The 20,076-nt window shown below is 47.8% G+C and overlaps 1 protein-coding gene across 1 annotated transcript; it reads left to right on the forward strand.

Annotated features, from left to right (window-relative positions):
* Positions 1-4,587: 4,587 nt before the first annotated feature.
* Positions 4,588-20,076, forward strand: LOC109571745 (uncharacterized). The gene is made up of 9 exons (XM_070771181.1): positions 4,588-5,306; positions 7,154-7,255; positions 7,561-7,707; positions 10,101-10,244; positions 12,885-13,025; positions 14,839-14,964; positions 15,611-15,775; positions 16,032-16,178; positions 19,153-20,076. Exons 1-9 carry the CDS (start codon positions 5,252-5,254, stop codon positions 19,368-19,370), a joined length of 1,245 nt encoding a protein of 414 aa, XP_070627282.1. The 5' UTR covers positions 4,588-5,251; the 3' UTR covers positions 19,371-20,076.

Below are 20,076 nucleotides of genomic sequence, written 5' to 3' on the forward strand. Positions count from 1 at the left end.
ACAGACAGAGTGAAGGAAACTGGGGTCAGAGAAAGAAGATGTTTTGCTGCTGGCTTTGAAGATGGAGGAAGGGGCCACAAACCAAGGAATGGAAGAGGGGCAGCTCTAGCTACTAAAAAAAGGCAAAGAGATCACTGAGCCCCTACAGTTTCTGGAGGGAGCACCATCCTACTAACCCCTTGGTTTGGACCCCTTAGGACTCATTTCAAGGATTTCTCATGTGGTCCAGTGGCTAAGCCTGTGCTCCCAGCACAGGGAGCCCGGTTTCCAACCCTGGTCAGGGAACTAGATCCTGTATGCTACAATGAAAGATCCTGCATGCCGCAACTAAGACCCAGCGCAGTCCATGAATAAAATATATAAAGTATAAATAAATATATAAATGTGTAATTACATATAAAAAAACTCATTTCAGATTTTCAACCTCCTGTGCTGTAAGAGAATATATTCCTTTTGCTTTAAAGCAGTAAGTTGGTGGTAATTTATTATGGCAACAATAGCAAATGAATACCAGAGGTTATTGGACTTCCCAGGTGGCTCAGTGGTAAAAAACTCACCGGCAATGCAGGAGACAGAGACGTGGATTAGATCCCCTGGAGGTTGAGAAAATCCCCTGGAAGAGGAAATAGCAACCCACTCTAGTATTCTTGCCTGGAGAATCCCATGGACAAAGGCACCTGGTGGGCTACAGTCTGTGGGGTTGCAAAGAGTAGGGCACGACTTAGGGACTGGGTGCAGGTTAAGAGGTTAAGTTCCCTGCCTGTGATGACTTGTAAGTACAGAGTCAGGATTTGGACCCAAGGCTCTACGGCTCATGCTCATAACTACCATACTGGGTTTGGGTAACTACCATGCTGTCCTGGGGGGACAAGAACCAGGGGCTGGGAGCCCCCAGCCTCTTCCCAGACCATCTTTCATCAGTCCTCTTTGCCACGCTTGCCCCTGGTTTCATGACATTGGGGCGGCCTGGAGAGAGGATGGGAGCCAGAGGAAAAACATTTGCTGAGTTTGTGCAACGAAAGGTTTTCCTACCTCTAGCTCTTAGCAGCTTACATTTCCCCACTTAGGTACAGTAGCAGAAATAATCATTGTGATCTGAGAGTTAATATTGCTAATAGATTAAAAGTTCCAATCAGGGGTTGAAGGGTGTGCCTATTAAAAAAAAAAAAAAAGAAGAAGCAAACAAAGAAAAAGATATGCTGAAGTTCTAACTCCCTGTACTCAGAATGTGACCTTATTTGGAAACAAGGATGTTGTTGCTGATGTAATGAGTTAAGATGAGGTCAGAGTGGAGAGTCAGGATTTGGACCCAAGGCTCTACAGCTCACGCTCACAACTACCATACTGGGTTTGGGTAACTACCATGCTATCCTGGGGGGACAAGAACCAGGAGCGGGCAGCCCCTAGCCTCTTTCCAGACCATCCTCCATCAGTCCTCTTTGCCACACTTCCCCCTGGTTTCATGACATTGGGGTGTGTCTCCAGCACTGTAGGCAGATTCTTTACTGTCTGAGCCACCAGAGAAGACCCGTAGTAGAGTAGGGTGGACCCCCTAATCCAATATGATTGATGTCTTTATAAGAAGGTGGTCATGTGACAACAAAGACACAGGGAGAAGACCATGTGATGCTGAAAGCAGAGATTGGAGTTATAAACTGCCAGCCAAAGACTTCTAGCAAATCACTAGAAGCTGCCAGGAGGCAAGAAAGCATCCCCTGACTGGTTGCAGAGAGAGCACTGTCCTGTTAACACCTCAGTTTTGGACTTCCAGCCTCTAGATTGCAAGATAATACATTTCTGCTCTTTCAAGTCACACAGTTTGTGGTAGTCTGCTGTGGCAGCCACAGGACATGGATATAGCTCCTGTGAATTGACAAAAAGTTAGGAAAGGATGGAAGAAGACACACAATGGCGAAACTTCCCTGGTAATCCAGTGGTTAAGAATCTGCCTGCCAATGCAGGAGATGTGGGTTCAATCCCCGGGTAGGGAACATCCTCTGGAGGAGGAAATGGCAACCCACTCCAGTATTCTTGCCTGGAGAGTCCCATGGACAGAGGAGCCTGGCGAGCTGCACACAGTCCCTGGGGCTGCAAAAGAGTCCGATGCAACTGGGCACATACAGCATGGTGTCCTACCACACCCCTTTCTCCTACAGGTAGGCAAAAATAAAACACCTGGATGATGCACAAAGCTGGGAGTCTATGGGAAACAGGCACTCCCCACACTACTGACGGGAGTGTAAACAGACGGTCATTTTGCAATCGCTCTCAAATTTACAAATGCAGAAAACGTTCCTGATGTTGCAAAAACACTTCACCACTTCTGAAACGCAGAACTCTGTACCTACGTTTTTCACCGAAGCGGTTTGTAATTACTCAGTGAACTGTCCTAGAGGTTTGTACCAAACTGTACAAGAGGTATACTTATCCAACAGGAAAAAGAAAGAGGAAACTGTGTAATTCAGGTTACCTGATTGTCAGGTGGAAAAATCTAGGGGCAGAATTGTGTGTATCATATACTGTTATTTGTCTATAAAAGGGGGGGGTGGGTGCGTGCTCAGTTGTGTCCAATTCTTTATGACCTCCTGGACTATAGCCTGCCAGGCTTCTCTCTCTGTGGTGCTTTCCAGGCAAGAATACTGGAATGGGTTGCCATTTCCTCCTCCAGGGCATCTTCCCAACCCAGGGATTGAACCTGCATCTTCTGCATCTCCTGCTTTGGCAGGAGGGTTCTTTATCACTCAGCTACCTGTGAATATTTGCTTGGACATGCATTAGAGAATTGCCCTGAGGTCCCCCACCTCCAGGTTTTAAATTAAGGGCAGGGAGGCATGGAAGGGACATTTCCTTGCCCTTCACAATCTTTACTCAGAAAACCTCGTGTTTGTGCAGTAGGTGGCCTGTTTACTCAGCCTCAGTTATCAGCTAACCTTTGAGGAGACTGGCTGCTACTCACAAAGCACCAGGAGCTGCTTCCTCCTCCAAGAACCCCAGGCTCCCTGGGGACTGTTCTCCCTTCTTCCCACTTCTCCTGAACTAAGAGGCTGGGGATCCACCTGGGAAGGAGGTGGCCTCCTCCCCAAACTCGTCTCTGCCACAGCATCCCATCCCATGGTGGGAAGAGACACCGCCCCACCCCAGCCTCCTGCCTTTCTCTTTAGGACTGGTTCCTTCCCAAGTGGCCTCCTTGACTCTATACCCTGATCGAGGGCCCCGCCCCGGAGTCTGGAAAGCCTGGCAAGGCCTGTGAAGTGACCTTGGAGTGGTCCTTTCTCTCTGCTGGGATCTCTCCTCTGAGCCGAGAGGACAGCCCAACCCCAGCCTTGCCAGGCCCACTGCCAGATGATGACGATTATAATGGGGAGATGATGATGAGACGATGATGAGATGATGATGCCATCGAGCATCTATTGTTCTCAGCGTTCTTCTCTGATGCATCAGCTCATTTTATCCTCATGGCAGCCGTATGACATAAGTCCTCCTACGTGCGCTCCTTGACAAATGAGAATACTGAGACTCAGGTGCGTGAAATGTCCAAGATCACCCAGCTTCAGGAGGCAGAACTGGAACTTGAATCCTGGCCTTCTGATTCCTCAGTGCTCACCCTCCTTGGCATGCGCGTGTGGTTTCCTTGAAGCTTGAGCATCACTAGTATACATCACCCACACAGGAATGTAGCCAATAGAGCCTTCCCTGAGGGCTCTGGGTTGATCCCAGTTTAGTGTCACCAGGGCAGTGATATATCTCTCTTCTTATCTGCTTAGGGACTGGTAGAGCCCTGAGGGTCTAACTTATTTCCTTCCTGGGAAGTGTCAGCCAAGCTGTGGTCTCCTAAGACCAGATATAGATCCTGGGGGTAGCGCAGGGGTCCATGACCGAGGCCCCTGAGCTCAGAGCTTGCAGGAGGATGGAACTGCCCATTGAAGATGATCAATTCTGATTTCAAATCATAAGGATTTCAGAGTTGAAAGAAATGGACCTCAGGGCTCAACACACTGGGGCCCCAAACGAGAGGGAAGGGGCAGTCCCAGAGTTACTTCTCAAAGGAGAGGCAGGTGGGACTCAAAGCTGGTGAAGAGACATTCCAAGCATTGGGACTATAAGGCCCTTTGTGGGTGGTTGAGATGGATCTTATTCCCATTGAGCAGATGTGCAAATCAAGCCTTTCTTCAGAGGTGAGGGCAAGAGAGCAATGTGGGCCTCGTCAGGAGGGGCGCGATGTCTTCCCTTTCCCTTCTTGGTGGAGCCAAGTCAGTGGGGCCTGGGTTCAAATCCTGGTTGTGCCAGAATCCTCACGTTGTGGCCTCAGACAAGGGCCTGGACTGTTCTGAGCTCTAGTTTCCTTCTCTGTAAAATGGGGAAACTCAGGGCTGATTGCAACCATACCAACTGTTAAAATATTGAGACTTTAACCAGATTTGGTTGATAGAAATCTGCTCTTCCAAGACCCTGGCTGCTCCCCAACTCGTGGCATGTCTGGGTCTTCCCAGACACCCCCAAGTTCTACTAACTAAAACGGAATCACCAGGTTGGTGAAGGGGACCAGAACAGCACTCTAGTAATGGGGCTGAACTGTTACTGCTGCAGAGCCTGCCCTGTACTGACTGACGGTCAAATATTTTAAAAAGATATTTATTTATTTTTTATTTGGCTGTGTCGGGTCTTAGCTGAGGCATGTGGGCTCAGTGGCTCCTCAGCATGTGGGATCTTAGTTCCCTGATCAGGGATTGAACCTGCGTCCCCTGAACTGCCAGGTAGATTCTTAACTGCTGGACCACCAAGGGAGTCCCTGGTCAAATATTTTGGAATATGCTTCCGAGGGTTAATGATAATGGCTTGTAGGATTATTAGAAGGATCCAGTGAGTTAATGTCTCCTATAAAATGACCAGCAAACCTATTAGTAATAATATTAATAACAGCAACATGCCCAAAAAACAAACAAAAAAAAAAAGGGAGGAAAAAAAGGGCGAAAAAGGAAAGAAGAAAACAAAAACAACAAAAACAGGCCAATTGTCCTTCTTTGGCTTCACTGAATAGCCTCTGGCTTGTCCCCCAGGCCCCTCAGGACTCAGTTTCCCCACCTCCAAGCTCTCTAGGCCCCTGCCCTGCTCCCAGTGGCCAGCTTGGCAGGTGGGGCTCTATCCACCCCGCCTATTTGCTCTCCCTCTTCCAGGGCTGACACCCTAGACAAGGCCCTTGAATAAAAGGCCAGGGCACCTTGGTCCTTCTTCCTCCTCTCCAGCCTGGATCATGTTCTGGCTCCCCCCACTTCTAGTGCTCCTGGGAGCGCTGGCAGTCCCAGAAGGTAAGGTGCATTGTGTGTGGTTCCTCGGAGAGGGAGGGGGTGATGGGAGTCCGAGTGGCAGCTTCTTGTATCTTGGTTTTTTGTTCAGCAGAGGCAGCTGGATGGGGTGTTTGAGAGCATAGTTCTGAAGCCCGGCTGCCTGGGCTCAAATCCTGGCACTGCCACTTCTCAGCTGCGTGACCTTGAGCAAGCCACTTAACCTCTCTATGCCTTGGTTTCCCTATCTGTGAAATGAGGATGATAGAGCCCTCAGGGGGCTCTTGGGGGCAGGGCTCTCACTGAACTTATGTGTTAGAGGGGATAGAAAAGTGCAAAATTAAATAACTTGATACTTCTGGGTTTTCTTTAATTAACAGTAACCTTTTGGTGTTCAACTATTTGTTTTCTTGTTTTTGTTTTTGCAAAAACTCCTATACTGTACTATATTCCAGAAAACTCCTCCCTTACATTTTTGAAACAGACCCTCAGAGCTATATAAGAGGCTGTATCTTGGGTTTAAGTCCTCAGGAATGCCCCAAATAAAACATAATTCTAAACTTACAAAAATTTTTGTTTAAAGATTTTAAGGACTTAGAACAATATCAGGCCATAAGTGGCCTTGCCTGAAGGTGAGTTATTAATAATAACTTATTATTCCTTTACCTCACCTGACTATCTTCCCTCTGGTTATGATTCTGCTACCTTTGGCTCAGGAGAGATCTTCCCTGGTGATTCAGAGGGTAAAGAATCTGCCTGCAATGTGGGAGACCAGGGTTTGATCCCTGGGTCGGGAAGATCCCCTGAAGAAGGAAATGACAACCCACTCCAGTATTCTTGCCTGGAGAATGGGGTCACAAAGAGTCAGACACAACTGAGCAACTAACACTTTCACTTTGGCTCAGGATAGGAACTAAACAGTCAAGACCCAGCCCAGGACCTCACAGTGTGATCTTGGGTAAAACTCAAACTCCATCTGGTTTCAGTTACCTCTTCTATAAGTAGACGGTGTGAGTCAAGGTCAGCCATACACCTTTTCAGGGTGTGTGTCTTAGAGCCCTGAGATTTCTTGGAAGAGCCTCAGAGACGTCTTGGGGGTTAAGACCTGCTGGACAGACAGGGTGGTCCTCAGCCGATGAAGGGAAATGACACTGTTTTTAAAAAAGAAAAATGATTTATTTATTTTTGGAGGGGCCTTTGGTTGCTGCAGGAGAGTAGAGGGGCTATACTGCGGTGTGCAGGCTTTTCATTGTGGTGGCTTCTCTTGGGTGGCACTAGCAGTGTTACCCCACAAGGTCTTGGCGGCACGGGCTCTGGGGTGTCAGGACTTCAGTAGTTTTGGCTCCCCGGCCCTAGAGCACAGGCTCAATAGTTGTGGCACACGGGCTTAGTTGCTCCACGGCATGTGGGATCTTCCCAGACCAGGGATAGAACCCATGTCCCCTGCATTGACAGGTGGATTCTTAACCACTGGACCTCAAGGGGGAAGTTCAGGAAATGACTCTCTTATCTGTTCAGTTCTGGACTTGGTCGGGGAAGGGGGGAGATGTTTGGAGAAAGAGTTCCGTGGTGAGAACTGGTAAGTTACATACAGACGAGATGCTGATTTCAGCTCCCAACCTTTGCCTGCAATGTTTCACCCACCTGGAATGCCATTTACCCACCACCAGGAAAATGTTCCTTGATCTTCTCCCAGCAGCCCTCCCACCACCATTAGTTCTATTGAAAGCACAGAATCTTAGTCACTGGACCGCCAGGGAAGTCCCTCTTAGCTCTATTTTTGACTTGTGTGTCTGCGTATGAGTATATGTGTTAGTTCTCCTTCCCTCCTTCTCAAATCTCAGGGTATAATCACCCCTCTCTCCCCACAGGGACCACCAAGACGTGTCCAGTCTGCCCTTTGCTGGGAAACTGCATAGAGAAAACCTGTCCTCCGGCCCAGGACGCCTGCTTGCTTAGCCAGTTGCAGCTGGGTGGGGGATGGGCCGGCCGGGGTCGGGGGTGGGTAGGGAAGATGGACAAAGTGGGTGGGCAGGGGTTGGAGGAGAGTGGCCTGGACCAGCCCCCCCGGGACTGAAGGTTTCGAACTTCACCTCGTAGCTCAGCTAGCTCAGGGCTGCTGGGATGGCAGTGGGGAGGTGGGGGTGGCGGGGGGTGGTCTCAACACCATCTGAAGCCCCAGACTGATCTGTGGGGATTGCTGCAGAGGGGGCAGAGGTCCCGGAGGGCTTTGGGGCAGGGAGGTCTCTAACTTCCCATCCTCAATTTCTGTCACCAGCAAATGGGACTGTCATCAAGAATGGGTCCTGCGTGGCCCCTGGGGACTGTCGAAAAGATGTCTACTCCTTGACCTACGGTCCTGGCTTGAGTCTCTGGATCCGCACAGCCTGTTGTGAAGACAACTGTAGCAGTGTTACCCCACAAGGTCTGTTGGCCAGGCCCGAGGGATCACACACCCTGGTGGGGTGTCATGGGAACTTGGCCTTAGTCTCTGGCTCTGCTTGGCTGATGGGGACAAGAAGAACCTCAGTTTTCTCATCTGGAAAATGGGTGTGCAATAATTTGTGCAAGAGTTGCAGAGAGTGCAAAGCTGACACAGAGTAGACACTCTATAAATTGTAGCTGTACTTATGGAGTTATTGTGGTGGGGGGCGGCACTTAACAGAAGCTCCAGACTCTTCTTTCTCCTTAGGAGAGGGGTTGCCTGAAGTCTAGTCAAACAGAACAAGATATGTCATGATTGGTGATGGGCTTCGGTCTAGGCTAAGGGGAAATGCTCGTTTTCTGGTGCTGACTCTGCACTTGCTCAACCTTGACGGTGAGCATCTCCTCGCTGGCTCCTTCCAAACTTGGCCCTGAACGGTGATAAAGATCACTTTTTGTTGCTTGGCTGTTTTTCCCAGAGAAGGAGTTTTGAATTTGGCAGGTGTACCAGTGGGGAGACTCTATAGACAGCTCCACACTTGGGGCCACTAGCCATCCGTCCAGACCCCTGGGACTTCCCTCCTCCTAAACTGTGCACATCAACCAAATACAACATCCAGGTCTGAGCCGAGAGCGGGGTATGCTAGTCAGCATATAGATTGTCAGTTAGGAGTATAACTGCATCAAACAAAGCTCCTATGTGTAAAGAAAAGTTGCAGAGACTACTTTAGACTACTTGGAGCAATTGTCTCATTTTTTTCATTCTTTTAAATTTCAAAATAAGCATATACACATATCCATTCTTTTTCAGATTCTTCTACTGATCATTTTTATCCTATTTTTTTGTTCCTTTAAAATTTTTAAATTTTATGTTGGATTTACAACATTGTGTTAATCTCAAATGAATAGCAAAGTGATTCAGTCATACAAACACATATATCTGTTCTTTTTCAGATTCTTCTACTGGTAATCTTAATTTAATTTTTATCTTTTGGCCACACTACATGGCATGTGGAATCTTAATTCCCTGACCAGGGATCGAACCCACGCCCTCTGCATTGGTAGCATGGAGTCTTAACCACTGGACCACCAGAGAAGTCCATATTTTTACTTTATTGCTCTTTAAGATTTTTAAATATTTTTATATTTCATTTTATATTGCAGTATAGTTAATTTACAATGTTGTGTTAGTTTCAGGGGTACTAGAGTAATTGTCTCTTGGTAGGGCTTCCCTGGTGGTTCAGGTGGTAAAGAATTCACCTGCAATTCGGGAGATCTGGGTTTGATCCCTGGGTTGGGAAGACCCCCTGGAGGAGGACATGGCTACCCACTCCAGTATTCTTGCCTGGGGAATCCCCATGGACAGAGACGCCTGGCGGGCTACAGTCCATGGGGTCTCAAAGGGCCAGATACGACTGGCCTTTGAAGTGACTTAGCATACACACGTGCAAGATGCCCATAGCTGTCTGTAGAAATAAACTGTGAGCTACACAGAGAATGAAAGCTTTTCTAGTAGCCACATTCAAAAGTAGGAAGAAGCGGGTGAAATTAATTTTAAGAATAGATCTTCAGGTACCATATCCAAGCTATTATTTCAACATGGTGATAATCAATATATAATTATTAATGAGATATTTTTACTTTCTTTTCCCAAATGAAACCTCTGAAAACACACCCTCTAGGGTGTGTTTTATACTCAGAGCACATCCCAAAGGGAACCACCCACAGTTTAAGTATTTAATAACCACGTGTAGAGAGAAGCCATCTATTAATCAGCACAGTTCTCTACTTTTCTGTATCTGCCAATGTTTCAGTATAAACCCATGTTAAAACAATCTATGGCTGTTTTGACTAAGGAAAAAAAATATGCTTAAATAGCTTCCTCTTCAATGTTCCAGATCTCTAAGAAAGCTCTGAACACTAATCAGATGGTGGAGAACCTGGAATTAACCAGATGGTGGTGAACTACCCTTTTGTAAAACCCCACAATATTTAAGATCTAAAATAACAGCATCGCCTTTTCATCACATTTGGAATTTGGGGTGTTAGAGGGAGGGCTTTTGTCCGTGTGGCCAATGTCTTGAAAACAGGGCCTAGCACAGGGTAGGTGCTCAAGAAATGTTTGTGGAATGAATGAAAGAACCCTTGGACTTCAGCATGAAGGTTTGCTTAGGACAAACGGACAGCATGGGGCCAACTCCACCTTTGATTCTGTTCACTGCTCCTTGGAATCAGTCTTCAAGGACCAGAAGGAGGTGTCTCAGACCAGATTGGTCTCACTTTGGAGGAAGATTGTGGTGGGTGGAAGCAGCAAGAACAGAGGGTGGGAAAAGGGGGATGAAAGGGGGGTCTCCCTCAGCCCCATCTCACTCTCATTACAACCACTCCCACCAGAAGCAAGACCCAGAGCCCAGCCCAACGGGCTACAGTGCCATTACGGTCCCGGGAATAAGTTGGCTCAGTGTGACTCCCTGTCGGTCATGAACTGCACTGGAAACCAGACTGTGTGTTTCACCCTCAGTGGGACATGGCATGGAGGTAAGGGTTCCCTTCAGGAGGTCAGTTGCATGGCCGGCCTCCACGCTGTCTGCACAAATCAGTGTTGACGTTCATTTGCATGTGTGTTCCGGTTATTTATTGCTACTTAAATGTCTCTTACCTGTAGTGCCTTAAAAAACAATCATTTTATTAACTCTTATGGTTTCTGTAGGTTGGGAATTCAGGAAAAGCTCATCTGGAAAGTTCTGTTCTCTCACATAGATACACTTAGAGGGCTGCTGGAGCTGACACCGAGGGGCAACTAGGGGCTTAATGAGCATTTCGTACACGTAGAATCTGGGCTTTTCCATGTGTTCTCTCCACATTGGTTACATTGGCTTTCCTTACAGCATGGCTGCCTTGGGGCTTTTTATACAGTGGCTGGAGCTCCAATACATTGATTAATGCAGCAAACAAGGCAGCAGTTGGGGCTAGTTGGCCACCTCTCTCTCCATGTAATCTCAAAGCTTCTCTGTGTGGTTTCTCTTCATTTGGCTTCCTCACATCAAGGCTGCCACCATCTTTGCATGGCAGTTGAAGAGTTCAGGAGCAAGTAGTCCAGCAAACAGGGTGGCAGCTGCATGGTCTCTTATGACCTAGCCTTGGAATTCACAGCCTGTCATGTCGTCTATGTTTTATTGATCGAAATAATCACAAAAGTCCATCTGGTTTCATTGGAGAGGAGGTATCGACCCTCACCGATTGGTCTTAAAGAATGTGCACATGTAGTTTTATTTTATTTTTCACATTAAAAAAAATAAGTTTATTATTATTAAGCCTTAGATATGCGTGCTCAGTCGCTTTAGTTGTGTTTGACTCTTTGCGACCCTATGGACTGTGTAGCCCGCCAGGCTCCTCTGTCCATGGGCTTCTCCAAGCAAGAATACTGGAGTGGGTTGCCATTTCCTACCCCAGGGAAGATTTTTTTTTTAAATGTGGACCATTTTTTAAAAAGTCTTTATTGAATTTGTTACAATATTTCTTCTGTTTTATGTGTTGGTCTTTTGGCAATGAGGCATGTGGAATCTTAGCTCCTCCATCGGAGATTTAAATGGCATCCTCTGCGTTGAAAGGTGGAGTCTTAACCACCAGACCGCCAGGGAAATCCCTGCAGGTGTATTTTTAAATCATCACGTGTTTGCAAATGGATGGAGCAGAGGCTTTTTGAACAAAAGGCTTGGAACACAACCACACTGATCAGAGACTAGATTACCTGTGAAGAGTCAAGGAGAGAAGTGGTCTGGGCTTCTGCTCCTAGCAGTCTGGTGGACTAGATCCTCTGCAGGGTCTTTCTGTTACAAACAGTGGCATGCTCAGAGGGTGGGCGTGAGAGGAACAAGAATGGTAGGAGTGGTCTGCTCCGGTGGAGAGAGGTATTTATCACTACCACTGTTTAGAAATGCTGGTATATGATGATAATAAAAAGCAGACCGACTTTCAGTTGGTTTTATTGTTTTTAACTGCTCTGCAGGCAATACACTCTAATCTTTTAGCCTGCTTCCAGGATGGATTGCTCCCACCCCCCATCCCCCTTGGTTCCACTGTTTACAGATGAACTAGATGCTGTACAAAAGTTTCCCCATGATTTTGGGAGCTTGAGGGAGATTTCCAAGGGTCCCCAAAGAAAACTAAAGTGTGAGCAGAAATCAGAAGATCAGTGAGTAAACATGTAACGCACAGTGGCCCTGAGAGCAAATACTTATAACAGCCTGCTTTAAGGGACTTCCTCGGTGGTCTTATGTCTAAGACCTCACCTTCCAGTGCAGGAGGTGTGGGTTCGATCCCTGGTCAGGGAACTAAGATCCCACATGCTTCTCAGTGTGGGCAAAAAAAAAAAAAAAAAAAAAAGCCTGCTTTAAGTGACTAGATCTTGGGTCCACAGCATGGTTGGAGAATTGACTCTTTAACCCCTATGTAAGTCAGGGATCTTGGAAGGAAACTGAAATGATCCCAGGTTGGTAGAACCCCTGGCTCTCAGTAGTTTGTTGTTCAGTTGCTAAGTCCTGTCTGACTGTGTGTGACCCCATGGACTGCAGCACACCAGGCTTCCCTGTCCTTCACTCTTTCCCAGAGTTTGCTCAAACTCATGACCATTGAGTTGATGATGCCATCCAACCATCTCATCCTGTCTTCCTCTTCTCCTCCTGCCCTCAATCTTTCCTAGCATCAGGGTCTTTTCCAGTGAGTCAGCTGATCTGACTTATCTGACAAAGCATAGGCCAGTTGATCTCAGTATAAGCAAAGGCAAATGCTCTCCAGGGAAAAGCCTCCAGGACTCCCACGGATGACATCAACCCCATGTGAGCTCCCAATCCAGAGCCCATGAAACGCACAAGGAAACAAGCCACCATGAGTGAGAGCAGTGGCAACAAACGACGGATGTGGGCCCACAAGGAACTCAGCTATTATAGTTAGCAGCCACAGAACATAGCGTAGTTATATGTGACATATATGAATACAGTTAGAACCCTTCAAATGAGTGGGCAACAAGAGGTTGTAAGAAATGACCAGATAGATTTGATAATGAATCATACAGAACAATCAAGAGAGCTGGAAACTTTCACACAGAGAAAGACAGACATCAAGTTGGGAAGGCTCAAGCTCTGAGTCTCCCCCGCCAACTTTATCTTGTTTCTACAGGGACCCCCCAAACCCTGAAAGGCTGTGCTACACCAGAGATCTGCCACCTGCAAGCGAACACCACGCTGGGCCCGGAAGGGTCTGGATTTCGTCTCATCACCAAGCCCGAATGCAGCCATGTGACTCCTACCACCCAGCCAGGTGCTTTGAACCCAGACTTCCTGAGACTCTACCCTCTTTGCCCTCTCTGGGTCCCTAATGCCCTTTCTGATCTTATGTGTTCCCAAGTATCCCCTCTCCCTACCATCAAGCTCTCAGAGAATGCAATTACTCATATGTGCGAAGGCGCGTGCTCACACACACCACCACACAGATGCACACAGATGCACTCACACCACCCGACACCTGGATGCAGAAAATCCCATTGGTCCACATCCACAGACCATCTGCATTTACATCACAGCACCCAAAACACGCCTGCAGAGGAGCACTACGTCAAAACGAGAACATCCTGTTGTGTAAAGGAGATTCGAGATCTAAACTCGGTTTAGAAGAAATCTGATGGTCTTTACATTTTCTTCACTTCCTGGCTTGTGAAAGAAGACGCATTTGACAACAGCCTTCTTTTGGCTTACCAAAGAACACTGACAATAGTTTTTGTCTTCCAGAAAAGAGAGATGTTAATTTAGATAGTATTTACCACGTTAACAGTTGTGTGTGTGTGTTTTTTTTTTTTGTAAAATATCTATTTAATTTATTGGGCTGTGCCAGGTCTTAGTTGCAGCATGTAGGGTTAGTTCCCTGACCAGGGATGAAATCCCAGGCCCCTCGGATTGGGAGAGTGGAATCTAAGCCATTGGATCAGCAGCAAAGTCCCAGCAACAGGTTTTTAAGTGACAACGGAGCAGAATTATAGACATTTCAGAGGAGCAAAGGTAATTTTCAAACCTGGATTCAGTGTCCTGGGGGCATAGAAAATACTCTTGTTAGAACCTGCACAGCAAAGACAGTCCTGTGATAAAGAAGATATGTTTGCTGAACTTGCAGGCAAAGCAGGAACATTCTCACCTTTACTATCTCAGATTACCAGCTGTTAGGCAGTTTACTTTTCAAAACTAATTAGAGGATTAAATGAATGATGACGATGAAGAAAAAAGTGGTAGACTTGAGAGCTAAAATTTACAACGTGGAAAGAGAAAAAGGGCAAACTAGGATTACTGACAACTGGGAGATGGGACATGGAATTTTTGTGGGTACAGTCCTTGTGGATATATGACACATCTGTGCAGGGACACACACACGGATGTTTGTTGGTTGTCAGATCCAAGCACATGGACTGGGAAAGAGAAAGGTACAAACACACACATATTAATACACACAAGTACAAAATATACACACACACTGAAACACTTAGCTAACATACACATCTGTGCACCAACATGTATATCCAAGCACTCTAAACCTTGCTGGAAACACAGACTCCCTAGAGCAGCCTCCTACACAGACACATGGGCTTCCCAGGTGGCTCAGTGTAAAGAATCTGCCTAACAATGCAGGAGACGTGGGTCTGACTGCTCGGTGGGGAAGACCCCCTGGAGAAGGAAATGGCAACCCACTCCTGTATTCTTGACTGGGCAATCCCATGGACAGAGGAGCCTGGCGGGCTACAGTCCATAGGATCGCAAAATGTCAGGCACGACTTAGAGACTAAACGACCACAGCAACATAGACACCCACACACAGAGGAGCTCACAAAAGCAGACACACAAACATTCCTACCCTTCTTCAGACAATTCCAGAACACACAGAGTGCAGCACATGCATGTATAGCCGCATGACCACGTGTGCATAGAGAAACAGGCCTGGATGCTCATACACACAAACTGCCTCATCACAGAAGTGCATCCACACAGCACCGTCACACGCATATAGCTATGTGCCCAGAAACTGACACACACACGCGTGCACACACACACACGTATCCTCCAGCCAGCTCATCTTCCTCTCTCCCCAGGTCCCTACACGGCCCACAGCAAGGTTAAGGTCACCACGTGCTTCACCTGCTCAGACCTCCACCATTGCAACCCTCTCCCCTGCACTGAAGATAGGAACCACTGCCTTCAGACGGTGGGCATCACAGGTGAGTGCCCCTGGGACAGGATGGGCGAGGACGGGCAGAAGTGGGACAGAAGACATCCAAGACCTCTCCTTGCCCTCCTGTGTCTGCTGCTTCAACTCTAGCCATGGTAACCCTTTCCTGGCTATGAAGGACAGAGGTTGGTTGCAACAGAGGATGGGAGTTTAAAACGTGATGCTGCAAGTGTCATAGGAATTCCTGAATGGCAAAGCAGCTAAAAATATAGAAGCTTCACCAGACACAAGAAGATAAATACTGTATAATTCCATTTACTTGAGGTATCTAGAGTGGTCAAAATCAGGGAAAAAGAAAGCAGAATCGTGATAGATTCAATTCTGCAAAATGAAAAAATCTAGAGATGTATTATTACCCGACAATGTAATATAGTGAACACTATTGAACTGCACGCTTAAAACTGGCCGAGAAGGTAAACTTTGTATTATGTATATATATACTTTTTACCACAATGATAAAAAAAACAGACTTCATGACTTAACAATGATTTGGGGAATTCCCTGGCGGTCCAGTGATCTGGACTCAGCACTTCCACAGCAGAGGGTGCTGGTAAACATGTGGGTTCAGTCCCTAGTTGGGAAATGAAGATGGCTCGTATTTGCTTCTCATGAACCCACCCTCCATATCCTTCCAGTCCTAGGCGCAACTAACTCTGTCGCTTGGAGAAATGGTTCCTGTGTAGCCTCCAAGGATTGCACACCTGCAAACTCCATCTCTGCCTTGACCTACAGCACTGGTTTCGGCTTCTGGGTCAACACCACCTGTTGCCAAGGCAACTGCCAAGAGCCCGGTCCTCTTGGTGAGCTGCCACCAGAGAGTGGTCAGATGGGAGGCCAAGGAGGTGGTGGGGTGACTTTGGAGGAGAGTTTGTCCTGGATTGAGGAGGGTAGGCACTCAATCCTCATTACCAGTCAGGTTGCCCTAAGCCACCTTGACTGCAGCTCCCTGGGAAATCCCATTAAGGTCATCCCCCTGTAGTAGAGCCTATGAGCACATGAAGGACCCTGGAAGGTCCTGAGAGTCCTCCCGGCTGACCATCACTCTCCCCTCTACAGCCGCCCTGCCAGCCTCAAGCACCCTGAGTAAGTTCGTGTGTCCTACATATCCTGGGGGCCACTCGGGGCCCTGCAGCCCCTCCTTCTACATGCAGTGTCCCAGCAGGGAGACCGAGTGTATCCACGTAAATCTGGTGTCCGAAGTAGGTAAGATGTGTGTGTGTGTGTGTGTGCATGCACGTGTGCATGAGTGCGTCTGAACACACTGGTTTGGATACAGGCATGCCTGGGTTTGGGGGGCCCAGTTCCATCACTGACCCTGTGAGGCCCAAGCACCTTCATCTCCTTTAGCCTCATTTTTCTCTTCTGATAAGTGGGGATGCTAGAAGCATACCTGCTGGGAGCCAGCACAGGACCCCGGTACATACCTCACAGGGTTTGATGAGGATGAGATGAGTTCATGAGAAAGGTGATGGAGTAGAGGGCAGAAAGCAGGACTCTGGGGCCAGGCTGCTTGGGTTCAAATCCTAGCCCTTATGAGCTGGGTGACTCTGGGTAGGGGACTTTCTTTGTCTGTGCCTCAATTTCCCCATCTGAGAAAGAGGATAATCAAAGTCTCTTATCTGTTATGAATATTAAATAAGATAATCCATGAAGCTTCTAGATGTGTGCTGTCCAAAAGAAATACAATGTCCACATATGCAAATTAAAATTTTTTACTAGCCTTTTGCAAAAGGTAAAAGGTGAAATTCATTGAATAATATATTTTCCTCTGGCTTCTTTTTTTAACTTTAAATTGATTTATTTTTTAATTGAAGGGTAATTGCTTTACAGAATTGTGTTGGTTTCCACCAAATGAATAATATATTTTTAACCCAACTTATCCAACAGTTATCACTTCAACATGCAAATGACATAAGAAATGATAAATGAGAAATCTTACATTCATTTTTTTCCTACTAAGTCTTTGAAATCTCACATGGGTTTTACACTCATAGCCCATCCCAGTTCAAACCAACCACATGGCAGGGGCTCAAGAGCCACATACAGCTAGCGGCTACTGTACTGAAGAGCATAATTCTAGAACATAGTAAGGGCTATGTATGGCATGTCAGCAAATCTAAGGTGATGGGAAGACAGGAAGACAGCTGTCTTCCAAAGTATTCAAAAATATGTGTATGTACTCAGAGGTAAAGAATCTGCCTGCTAAGACAGAAGACTCAGGTTCCATCCCTGGGTTGGGAAGATTCCCTGGAGATGGAAATGGCAACCCACTCCAGCGTTCTTGCCTGGGAAATCCTATGGACAGAGGAGCCTGGTGGGCTACAGTCCATGGGGTTGCAAAGAGTACAACACAACTGAGTGACTAAATGGTGTGTGTGTGTGTGTGTGTGTGTGTGTGTGTGTGTGTGTGTGTGTGTCTGTTGGGGAATAGGGATTTGCATCTTGGAATTGATGACATTCAGTGTTAGTGGTTCGGAGAAGGCAATGGCAACCCACTCCAGTACTCTTGCCTGGAAAATCACATGGGCAGAGGAGCCTGATGGGCTGCAGTCCATGGGGTCACTAAGAGTCGGACACGACTGAGCGACCTCCCTTTCACTTTTCACTGTCATGCATTGGAGAAGGAAATGGCAACCCACTCCAGTGTTCTTGCCTGGAGGATCCCAGGGACGGGGGAGCCTGGTGGGCTGCCGTCTATGGGGTCGCACAGAGTCAGATACGACTGAAGCGACTTAGCAGTGGCAGCCGCAGCAGTGTTAGTGGTTATCATTGTTAAATGTGAATAAGGCTCAGGTGGACAGAATAGCTCTTTAATCGATCACTGTCCAGGGAAGAGATGAACTGGGGAAGTTAGTTTTTTGTGCACAATGGGGTAAGTGTGTGGGTGTTTCTGGAGAAGGGGTGATATGTCAGTGAGCAGGAAGCCTGGGTGTGTTTGTGTGGTTTGTTCTCTGGTCTCTTGGGCTTCATATGGACTGGGATTGAGGTGTGTGTGTGTGTGTACATGTGTGGATGGGTGTGCATGACGGTGGGTGTGGGACCATGACTCACAAACTTGGCTCTTTGAGAAAGTGTACTCCAGTTCAGGGCAAGATGACATAAACTCAGACTGTGCTGTGAGGCTTACATTTCTTCTTAACTTTTGTATTATGGAGAAATTCCAAGGCAAATATAAGAGTAAACGGTTTAATAAGCCCTGTGGATCACCCAACTGTGATCATTACCTACTCATGTCCGATCCTGCTTCATCTCTATCCAGGCCCCATGTTATTTTGAATACATGCAGATATCCTACTACTCAACCATCAGCATTTCCACATATGGCTAAAAGATAAGGACCTAAAAATAACACCAACAGTTGTAGTTAAGTATTTTCCTGCTGGTGTGTACCTACTGCTCAGTCAAGTCCAACTCTGTGCAACCCTATGGACCACAGTCCTCCAGGCTCCTCCATCCATGGGATTCTCCAGGCCAGAATACTGGAGTGGGTCACCATTTCCTCCTCCAGGGGATCCTCCCGACCCAGGGATCAAACCCTCATCTCTTGCCTCTACAGGTGCCTTGACAGGTGGTTTCTTTACCACTAGCGCTACCTGGGAAGCCAGACTATTTCACTTTCAAATTTCTCACAAGTCCTTAATAAACTGGTTACTCTGGCATATTTACGTTTTTATATAAATACGTCACATCCTGTCATACTAATCATATAGGGCTGTGAGGAGCTTAGGAAATAATTGGGAAACTGGTTGGAGGGATGTGTGAAGCCGAGTGGCCTCCAGGTGTCATAATTTTTATTAATATTGAATACAACTGAAAGAACACTTGTAACACATGAGTAACACACAAAGATTAAGGAAAGGAACGGTGGTGACCAGTTCCAGATCAAGGCTCAGAACACTGCGGGTAAGTTTTCCTGGAGGGCACAGATGGGCTTGAGGGCCGGCCATTCCCTCCGAGGCTGGCGCGCTCTGTGCTCCCGTTTCCACGTGACAGAGCCTTTTAGGAAGGCAACCCCGCGAGGCTGGAGGGAGTTTCCGGGCAGTCTGTTGCATTGGAGGAACTCCGGGAGTCTGGAGACAGCGACGCGGCGCTGATACCAGTGGCGAAGTGCGTGCGCCAGGCGCGCGCCCTCGCGGGGCGCAGCCTCACGTCCCCGTCCCCACCCTCGTCTCCGCAGGCGGCCGGAACCTGAGCGTGCGCGGCTGCGGCACCCGCGACCTGTGCCAGGAAGAGGGTTTCCCGGTGCTCCCGGGCCACCGGCTGGCCGGCCGGCCCGTCTGCAACGCCAGGCAACGCGCCATCCTGGATCCCAAGTGCCACTCGGGCGCAGCGCTTGGCCTCCGCCTCGCCCTGCCGGTGCTGACCGTCGCGCTGGGCACCGCGACCCTCTCCTGAGCCACCCCACCTGCACCCCCGACCCCCTCCTCTAAGCCTCCCTGCTTGTTCCGCCAGATGGTGCCCCTCTACTAGGGCATTTCTAGGGGTTTGGAAGCTTCCGGTGAGAAAGTAAAAAAGGCAGGGGTGAGCCTCCTCCCTCAGACTAAGAGATTCCCCAAAGCTAATCCTCTTTCGGACTAGGGCTTCCTCAAGTCTGGTCCCCTTTCTCACCAAGGGCCTCAAAGGCTATGCCTCCTTCCTTAGACTAGGCTGTTTTTCCTCCTCAGATGAGAGATGCTTCCATGGTTACACATTCTTCTTCCTACTGGGGGGCCCAAAGACTGAATAACATCCTTCCTCAAAACTAGGAGGTTCCCAATACCTGGCTACTCACTCAAGACTGTATCTCTTCTCAAGAACATTAGAGAATAGCTCCTCCTTCTCTTTCCCTCTTCAGGGTCTAGCAAAGTCCTGGCAGCCAACCTGGGGCTTGAGGACAAAATACACCCCCTCCTCAGGCTTTCAGAGCAGCGCATTCCACCCCCACCATGGGCCGTCTTCAGTCCCGGCACAGTCTCTCAGCTGTGCTGTTGTTCAGTTGCTAAGTCGTGTCCAATTCTTTGCAACTCCATGGACTTCAGCATGCCAGGCTCCCCTGTCCTCCACCATCTCCTAGAGTTTGCTCAAATCCCTTCCAATAAACATTCAGAGTGGATTTCCTTTA

Source organism: Bos indicus, chromosome 18 (genome assembly GCF_029378745.1).
Source record: "Bos indicus isolate NIAB-ARS_2022 breed Sahiwal x Tharparkar chromosome 18, NIAB-ARS_B.indTharparkar_mat_pri_1.0, whole genome shotgun sequence".
Lineage (NCBI taxonomy): Eukaryota > Metazoa > Chordata > Mammalia > Artiodactyla > Bovidae > Bos > Bos indicus.

Excerpts from the sequence above, each read along its gene's own strand:
- LOC109571745 (XM_070771181.1), top strand. The coding sequence starts at position 5,252 with ATGTTCTGGCTCCCCCCACTTCTAGTGCTCCTGGGAGCGCTGGCAGTC. Across the intron at positions 14,965-15,610 it reads TCAGACGGTGGGCATCACAG|TCCTAGGCGCAACTAACTCT; the intron begins GTGAGTGCCCCT and ends ATATCCTTCCAG. Across the intron at positions 15,776-16,031 it reads CCAAGAGCCCGGTCCTCTTG|CCGCCCTGCCAGCCTCAAGC; the intron begins GTGAGCTGCCAC and ends TCCCCTCTACAG.